This window comes from Ranitomeya imitator, chromosome 1 (assembly GCF_032444005.1).
Source record: "Ranitomeya imitator isolate aRanImi1 chromosome 1, aRanImi1.pri, whole genome shotgun sequence".
Classification (NCBI taxonomy): Eukaryota; Metazoa; Chordata; class Amphibia; order Anura; family Dendrobatidae; genus Ranitomeya; species Ranitomeya imitator.
Window position 1 is genome coordinate 728,326,603 of NC_091282.1, and position 10,000 is coordinate 728,336,602.

The window sequence follows — 10,000 nt, forward strand, 5'->3', positions numbered from 1 at the left end:
GGTTATATATATATATATATATATATATATATATATATATATATAATAACAAATATAGTATTCTTTGTGCTGTTAACATGTTTTACGTTACAAAATTGGAAGAATGTTAGTGTACTTTAATGTTATAAGTAGTGTTTCTAGTCTTCTGATTTCTTTTTAATATTTTGAGAGTAATAAATCATGCTTTGTGTTTGCTAGTGATGGTTTAAAAAACATAAGAAATAGTTAATAAAAATATTAATATTGAACATTGCTATATCAATAACAATTAATAGCAATAATAAATAATAAATGAATGTAATTAATGCTTATTGATAATAATTAATTGTTACAAATAGTAACAATTAATAGTGATATGTTATGTTACATTATTCTTGCTTCTGATGGCGAATAATAATAAGTCTTTAACTCCAATCGAACTATATGCTGAAAACATTAGACTTTTAAGGAATACTTTGATTTTTAGGTTTTTGTGTAGAAAATAAAACTAGTTTTGGAAAAAAAAAAAAAAAAGAAATGTCCTATTATGTTGCTTCTGATAACGGCCTTTGTTGTAATCAGTACAAAATTTGATCTTTTTTTTTTTTAGAACATTTAAAGGTCATTATCGGGAAAGTGTAGAAACATGTAATTAGCACAATTCGGGATATCAAATGTCCTTTTACAGTGGACAATGACCCGGAGGCAAGTAACAGCCCCACACACAGTCTCACACTGCTTTGCAGATACACACACAAACATATACACACACATACATACATATATATATATAGTCAAAAAAAGGAAAGCTAAAATAATGGACTTTATTGCCTGAACGGCGTGGCGACGTTTCGGATGTAATATCCTTTTTCCAGCTTTTTTTTTCATCGCCACGCCATTCAGGCAATAAAGTCCATTATTTTTCAGTTTTTTGTGCTGCTTTCCTTTTTTTGACTCTACTATTGGAGACCATTGGATTACTGGTTTGGAGAGCTTTGCACGTTATGTGAGTTGGTATTGGATGCTGTACCAATTTATATATATATATATATATATATATATATATATATATATATATATATATATATATATATATATATATATATATATATATATATATATATATACATACACACAAACACCTATACATCACACACATACACACACACACACACATATATACACACATCACACAAGCGCGCACACACACACACACACACACACACACACACACACACACACACACACATACATACACCACACATACGCACACACATCACACACATACATATTATTTCAGAGCCGGATACTAATGTATCAAGTAGAAAGAAATCCAAAATGTTTATGTTTCCGTTTCCTTTCTGATTGCATCATCGTAACCAAGAAATGGAAGGATTCCTATTATGAAGATAAACTGCAACTTTTTTTTCTAGTAAGAAAGTTCATTTCTGGATTTGTGTTTCTACCATTCGCTAATAGGGTAGAATTGTTGCCCTTGTTCTCTGCAGGAAGTAGAAATGGCAATACCAATGTAGTTTGTCACCCGACTATATACTGTATATATCTATTATAATAGAGATAGATTAATCTAGATATTTGTTATGCATTGATTATATATAAGATTTAATTAATGTAATCAGTAAAAAAAAAAAAAAACTTTGATCTACTTATGTGAAGCGAATATAACAATATTTAATAAGTGATATATAATAGACAATAAAGAGGTCATTTTTTTATATGTGGGATTTAAATCTCGAGCTATTAATGTGCACGTGTATATATATATAGAGAGAGAGAGAGAGAGAGGAGTATGTGTGTATATGTGTACATATATGTGTATTTATGTATATCTATATGTGTGTATGTTTTTAAGTGTATATATATGTGTGTATATACACATATGTAATTTTAAATAAATTAATAGTATGCAAATGTATACATTATATATTGTAATAATATATATGTATAGTTATATGCATAACTAATATAAATTATATTCATATACTATACATATAGATATAACTGTGGCTATATATATAATTTATACATATATACACACACATATACACATGCACACATTATATATAATTAATATAGATCTATATAACACATTATAGTATACATTTTTTATATAAATTTCTATTCTATATTATACATATGTCCATAATGAATTATATATAATGTATTAATATAGATACATTAGTTATATGCATGCTTATTGAATACAAAATTATATTCATATGCTCTCTGCATATAAGATATGATTGTATATATCATATTTTCCTTTCTTTGTAATGCAAGAGATGGTATATGAGACAACATATGGCATAAACTTTTAACTAGTCTCAATGAACACCTAGAAAATAGTTGTGAGCACCTTCTTAGTGCATGAAATTATAGGTTTACCTCTTTCTAAATCATCTTTTGTTCCCCCCGTTAATTCCGCTTCATCTGCTCCTGCTTTTTCATTCCTTTCTCTTTCTCGTTTACTCTTTGTTTGATAAAAAAAAAAAAAATAGTTTGTGGCAAGTGGAATACCAGCAGCCTGCAAGGAGAAAACTGGAAAAACAGGGAATTCCTGTCATATCTGAATGTGCTTGTTAATTAAGCTATGCTAAGTGCGGTGTCTTTAACCCCTGCCTTGCCTCATCGTGAACCTAGCACTCATTAATCACCCGGCATCAATTATAGCAAACGCCCATTTAAGAGATGCCATTTAATTAAGCTTAAAAAAAAATTAAAGTTGTGTGTGCGCAATAACCAGGTCTGCCATACACACAGCATATGTTGGGCATCTCAGGATGATCTGATATTGTATCCCAAAAATATTATCCACAATCAAAGAGCAACTCACAAGTTGTGCTAGAGTCATTTTAATATAATTGTACATATTTGCTGGATCCAGAGCATGAAAGAAAGGTCTATGTGTAATATATATTCATATAGGTCTGCACAAACCCAAGCACATGGGTCAATAATTAATTGCAAGTGTCCATTGTGGTATTATACTAAGCAAAGTCTTTATTACTGATGGATCACGACAGTCCATGATGCATTTTAATTTTATTTTCCATTTGGATTTTCATTGATTTGGGGAAAGTCATTAAAAATAAAGTTTTCATTGCAGTTCGTCATTGGTAAACGAGTAAGGGGATGGGTTGGGGGGGGGGGGTTTACATTGGCTCCGATTTTATTTTATCATTACAGCCTATGACATTACAGCTGAACTCCTACTGAGGAGGAGATCACAGTTGCATACAATACAGGAGATCACAGCTTTGAAGTCTAGCACAGAATTAAAAAAAAACACAGATTGACCATTTATGTAAGACACACACTGATTGTCTTTTAAAAACTACATAATGACTCCTTATAAACATTATTATTTTTTTTCTTAAATAAAGTAGTGCATCTATGACAATCAGCAAGCACAATTCACTCAGCCCTGAAGCGTTCAGTGCCATCTTAGTTGTCACATGGCCATGCCAATTGGTGGCTAACACTGGGCACCGCTATGGGTGCTAACTGGACCCCGAGCTTGGAGAGATAATGAACTGCCTGAGCGAAAATGGTCTTCATTTTAAAAACCTTTCATCCAACACATTTGCTAAAACTATAGTGATCACGAATGTATCGAGACACAGGATAAATAAATGTCCTTATTTCGAGAAGTTTGTTGGGATTCCAACTCCAGAACAAAAAAGCTAGCAAGGAATTTTTCTGTGGACCAGAGTAAAAATGTCTTTGTCTTCTTCAACCAAGTCATGGCTCAATATGGAAAGTCCAAGTGTCTTTATCACAAAGAAAAAAACAAAAGTTCAAATTCTGAGGGTTCACAAAACCTGGAACTTCCAAGATGATGTCTGGTCTTTATAATCCAAGCAGTCAGCATTGAAGTTTAGCTTCCAGGAGGCTGTTTGATCTTTATAATCCAAACAGTCAGCGGTAGAGTTGAAACCCAAACTGGAGGCTCCATAGGCTTGGGTGGACAGTGAAGCTGGAGACTGATTAAGATGACTGGCTACTGCATTTGTACCCATAGGGCTTAGTGTAGCTCCAGGTCCTGGGAGCTGATGGTGCATAGGTGTCAAGTAAGATCCACAGTCCATTCCTCCAAAGTAAGACGTTGAGCTTGCATATCCTTGACTGTAGCCTGAAGCTTGGGTATATGTCATTGGATAGGACCTCTGCATGCAGGAGGATGATGTAGAAAGAGGGTCAGAAAGAGGAGATATGGAAGCTGGGCTCCAGATAGACACTGGGGCAGTACTGCTGGAGATCACTGGCACAGTGGTGCTGCAAGGTGGAGTGAACTGACCACTAGTGCCACTCTCTGAGCTGACCTCTCTAGCAGGAGATGTCTTCTTCTTGGCAGGCCTTACTTTATTCTGACCTCCATTCTGTTGCTGCTGTTGTTGCTGTCGGCATTTAGCTCTACGGTTTTTGAACCACACCTTGAAATTTAAAATAAAAAAAACAACCAAAATTAATTAAGCATAACACCTGAGGACAGAGAGACATGCAAACCGAGAAGCAAGGTCTACAAGGAAGAACTGCAGGTGGTCGAAGATCTCTGCTGCAGAGCATACTAAAGGATCAGCTCAGAAGGAAACCTTGCAATAATTGCGCAAAGGATGCTCCAGGATCAGGGGAAAAAAACATATTCAAAGTAGATCTATACATATACAGGTAGAGAAAAGGGCAAAGTAGTGATAATGATGATGAGGGTGAAGAGCCTCACCTGCACTCTGGACTCTGGCAGATTGATCTTTAAAGCGACTTCTTCTCTCATGAAGATGTCAGGATAACGCGTTTTGGCAAAAAGTGCTTCAAGTACATCAAGCTGCGCTCTGGTGAAGGTTGTCCGCTCCCTCCTTTGTTTTCTTGGGGTAGCTGAAAACATAGCTATTGATCGTTAGGTTGGTCTTATACAATCTCGAAAAAGGACAATTATTGCATCATGTCCTATGAGATCAACTGCAGAAGTTTTTTCCAATAGTGGCTAAACTTTTTCATTTTTGCGCACTTGTATTTAGCGGCGTGGAAAACGGGGTTGATGTAATGTAAACCTTATGAATGCTCTTCCAACCACATACCATGGTAAAAATACTATATCAGCTAATATATATAAAGCCTTAGAAAATAATTGAAAATGTCATTATCTAAAAGGTGAGCGTGTTTGTGGAGGATTTGGAGAAAAAGATTTAGGTACTTTGTAAGTTAATACTTTTTTCTTTACTAGAATAATAAAAATACACAGTGGCATATTAAATTAAAAAAATCACTGATACATATGAAGGATTTAAAAACTAATAACTAATATTTTTGTAAAAATTGGATAGAAAGTCACATGAAGAAAATTGTATAGAAAATTGTATAGAAAGTCACAAATTTCGGTCCCCATTAAACTTTAATAAATATATATATATATATATATATATATATATATATATATATATATATATATATATATATATATATATATATATATATATAATATATATATATATGTCTGTTAAATGACTTAAGATGTAGTTTACTCTTGGTTTACTACCCCTTATTTCCCTTCAAATCTAGATCCTGAGGTTCAGGTTAAATCGCTACTTACCAGGATATCCCACAGACGGATGCAACAAATCCATCCCCGAGGTAGTTAGACTGAGCCCATTGACTGCATAAGGTGGTTGCTTGAGATAAGACATCATGCTAGTATCTTGGCTTGGAGCACAGATGGCAAAGCAGTCTGGAATCGTGGTGATGGAGGTGGTGGTGGCAGCAGGTTGTGGTAGAGATCAAGGATCCTCTCTTGCTATTTGGTGCAGTTTTCTATAAATTAATGGGAGTTGGATTATTTATTTGAGTGTATGGGGGAGGGAGGTAAGGCAAGCTCCTTTGCCTATGGTGACATGTTGGTGTGTGAGGTTCACTAGACTATTGCACATGGTCTTAGACTTCTAGTCCTCCAGGCTGCCCTATGGACTAAGGGGGGGATGCTGACTAGATCGAGTCCAAAAAAATAAAAGTTACAACCCATGCCTATATACAACACGCCTTCCAGTGCAACACAACCAGTGTAGCCATTTGCATAAGACTCATTGGCTAGCACTGCCTAATTGTCTCAAACAAAAACTTGATTGGGGCCATTTGCAGAGACAAAGGACTCCATGGCTAAATAAATAATGGGGGAAAACAAAGCCTTTTGGGAAACAAACAAAGACACAATTCAGGAAACCAATTTCAGCCCAGTCTGCTGCCTATTAGAAAATGCATTCATGTTAATTACCCAATGCATTCTGCTGCTTGGTACTGCTGTTGAAATGGGAACTTTTGAGGAAACCACACATTTGACTTTTAAGCAAGATCATCATTGGAAGCCATTTTCACCTAATTAGTACTTTATCCTAATTAGATTTACAGGTAAGCAAACGATTTTGTGGTGTCGTTAAAAAAAATGTTGATTATAAGTGAGTTAAACAAACAGCACTTTAAATTTGCAATTAAAGGACAATCGTGGATGACAATGGTGCACATTTTCTAAACTTGTACAAATGTTAGAGCCAGGAAAACATCACTATCTCATCCCAGCACCCAAAATACACAACACTTAACGTTTGTACCTAATACTGATAAGCATTTGATGATCTACATATAAGCAGTTTTTTTTGTAATTGAAGGGTTAAAAGTAATGTTTTATCTTGTAAGAAAAAAAATAAAAATACAATTTAAATATAGTAACTTTTTTCTTTCTTTTTTTTTATTTTTAGAAATATTAAAACACTCAGGAAATGAAAAAAAAAAAAGCTAGTAAACTTAAGAACTTTTTAGTTTATTTTAATACACGAACAATACAAATAACTTTTGTTTGGTAACAATTCATAGTGAAGTAAAGCCATGATTACACATGGTAATAAATGATTATAAATTAAGTATTAGCATATGTCTAAAAATGTATACATTCTGAAACAGTTTTTAATTGATCGCTATAATTGTTTTAGACTGTAAACAAGATAATTAAAAAAAAAAACACAAAAACAAACTAAAATGTGATTAATTTTAGCTTTGAATTATATCTGTAGTTCTAGTCTGGTAACATCTTATATCTGCCTATATAGATAATTATTATGTAAATATATTTCTATTATTTTTTTTACGATGTTCAGTAGTAGTAGTAGTAGTAGTAGTAATTATTATTATTATTATTTTAACTATTGCATTTTTCATTTTCAGGTTAGATCTGTATGTACTTATGAATGCATGTATTATAAATTATTATTAATAAGGGAGCTTCCTAACTGTCCAGACACCATAGTTTAGAGAGTCCCCCCTTCTCTCCCCACTTGCCTAAGTTCAGTAAACGGTTCCACAAGTGCAATCTGTCACTACTTCCCCCTAACCAGTCGCTCAATAATAATTACCTCGCCCAAGAATTAATTATAATAAATGTTTTCTTGATAAATTAACGAGATAATCTGAGTGGCACAAGTTCCCTAATTACAGGACGCCATGCAAAGCATTGGGGCTGATTAATTTTCTGCATGATAGCTAAGAAACAAAAAACACATACACCCAAACATGCTGCTTCTACAATAAGAAAAGACAGAACACAACTAAGTGCACAAGACCCCGGAGGAGGAATTTATAGACACTTTGACAATGTGACATCATTTGTTTTTATCTCTGACACCAGTTTATCAACTCTCCCTTTAATTACTGACAATACCCAAATATTGATGTTTTTGATAAATATTGGGACTGCATCACAAATATCATCATTGTATCATCACCATTAACATTACCATTATAACATGCTGCAGTGCACTAGATGTGTCAAAGGTGTCAAACTATTTTTTTAGGTATATATATATATATATATATATATATATATATATATATATATATATATAATCTGTATATCTATATATAACATATTATAAACAGATATATATCTCTATCTATCTTACTATCTATATAAGCATATTGCAACAAAAAGTGGAACAGCACAATACCAATTATATATATATATATATATATATATATATATATATATATATACACAATGATTGACAGGTAAAATATAAAGACTGTAAAAAAATTAAAAAATAAGAATAGATACAAAATTAAAATCAACATTAAAACATAAAAATATAATGCCCAATTCTTTCTTAAATTGGACTTTTTGCTAAAATAAATATTATCCTTTCCTACAGTAAAACATTGTGCCACTCGCTGTGTAATTATTTGTTCTTTAATTATCTCATAGCATCTGCTCTTGCCTGTAACATCTGTTATCAGGACTCGTGCACATTCAAGATGCATTTTTTTGGGGGGGGTGTAATCATACAAAAATAGAAAATTAAACAAACTAGATATGTTTCATCCATATTCTATAGGTTTATTTGCAGATTTTGTTGATTATTTTTAAAAGTAAAATCTAATGTTTTTTTTTTTTCCTTGTACAAGCTTATTGATCTGAAACTGAAGAAGAAATCAGTTTGTCGATAAATGGGAAACTGGAGGTTTAATACTATTTATTTGTAGATTAACACCGATCATTAAAACTCCACTCATGAATTTACTGAGCGACCAATATTTATTTCTGCTTTATGTAAAAAATAAAATACCCCCCTGATTTCCCAGAGAATGAGAGAGAGAAAAAGGGGATGAGACTCCCCGCCTCCTCAATTATCTGGTTAGCACTGTTTGTGTATTATCCCAATGAAGACACAGATTTAAGTTTACAAAAAAAGAATGGAGTTTCCATGGACTTCTATGTGTAGCCTGGACTGGACCCTTGGTGGAGGAGGTTGGTTATTGCAAACCTAATAGGTAAATTCTAAACATTACTAAGTATTCTTACTGTTATGTGCAAGTAATTGTCATCACTAGTGGTTAATTAATCTAGTAACATAATGTAAAGTATTATTAGGATTTGTGCATTCATTGATACCTGAACGAATTCATGACCTGGTTTTCTATTTTGGAGGATATATATTGATATAATTATTCGGATCCTAAATTGACAGCCTCCTATTAATTAATTAGTTTATTATTTTAATAAACCTCCTTTTCATTATTATATATACATACTGCCAAGAGGGGTGATGGTGGATTCGTTACATGTATCATTGTCTACTGGTATATTGTGTCTTAGCTCTTTGTTGGATGCCATGTAAATGAATATTGGTCAATTGGGGCCATGAAGGCAGCGATGTGTACCCAATATTCTGTATTTGTGATTATACCTTGATTGGCTCTTTGTTAATTAAACGAAGGCATATTTGAATTTATAGATCTAGATGCTTCTATGTATGTATGAGCGATTCTAATAAAAAAAATAAACCAATCAGATCATTTATGCAGAAAATAAATCGACATTCTGTAAATAAATAGATTGCTATTAGATATGAACTTACCCTTCAAATGCTTTGCAAATATAGAAGGGTCTTTATCCCGAACCAAGTTGGTTTAATAGAAAGGAAAGAAGAAAAAAAAAAACCTCTCTTCCTGGGAGGACTCAGAGCAAACTAGGAGCTTAAAAGCTGTGATCTCCCTCTTCAGCCTCCACATACAAAGGGGGAGCAGGAGGAGGGTCCTGGGTGCTACTTGCTCAGAGCTCAGGCTCTGTCCCTCTCTGGAGAACATTTGCAGACAAGGAGCCTCACTGGCAACTTTTTGACGCAAACTCTCCAGCCAATGGCAGAAGGAAGGTGATTGACACTTCTAAGCCAGAGGGGGAAAAAAAAAAAACAACAACAGGGGGAGGGGAGGAGGAAGGAGGGAAGGAGGGAAGGAGGGAAGGAGGGAAGGAGGGAAGGAGGCTACTGCTGCTCCAGGAGGACAATCAGCCACTGGATGCACAGCAACCTACAGCTACACTACACAGATGGACACTTCTAAGTTTTCACACACAAGTTTGGTGTTTAGGTCAGAAGATTTTAGGGTTACTGATGACTGCACTGACTGAGGAAATATAGGCACCTTTCTATTATCAAAAGGGAAAGTATAGGTAGGAAAATATAGA

The 10,000-nt window shown here is 33.7% G+C and overlaps 1 protein-coding gene across 2 annotated transcripts; it reads right to left on the reverse strand.

The window, feature by feature from the left end:
* Nucleotides 1–2,836: 2,836 nt before the first annotated feature.
* OTX2 (orthodenticle homeobox 2) lies at nucleotides 2,837–9,625 on the reverse strand. 2 transcript variants are annotated; one of them, XM_069732982.1, is made up of 4 exons: nucleotides 9,393–9,625; nucleotides 5,588–5,805; nucleotides 4,721–4,872; nucleotides 2,837–4,433 (listed from the first exon to the last, which is right to left on the reverse strand). In XM_069732982.1, the coding sequence occupies exons 2-4, from the start codon at nucleotides 5,682–5,684 to the stop codon at nucleotides 3,813–3,815; spliced, it is 870 nt and encodes a 289-aa protein (XP_069589083.1). In that variant the 5' UTR covers nucleotides 5,685–5,805; nucleotides 9,393–9,625; the 3' UTR covers nucleotides 2,837–3,812. The 2 variants fall into 2 exon arrangements, with proteins under 2 accessions (XP_069589083.1, XP_069589074.1); XM_069732973.1 differs by having other exon boundaries at nucleotides 4,721–4,884; nucleotides 9,393–9,612.
* Nucleotides 9,626–10,000: the final 375 nt, after the last annotated feature.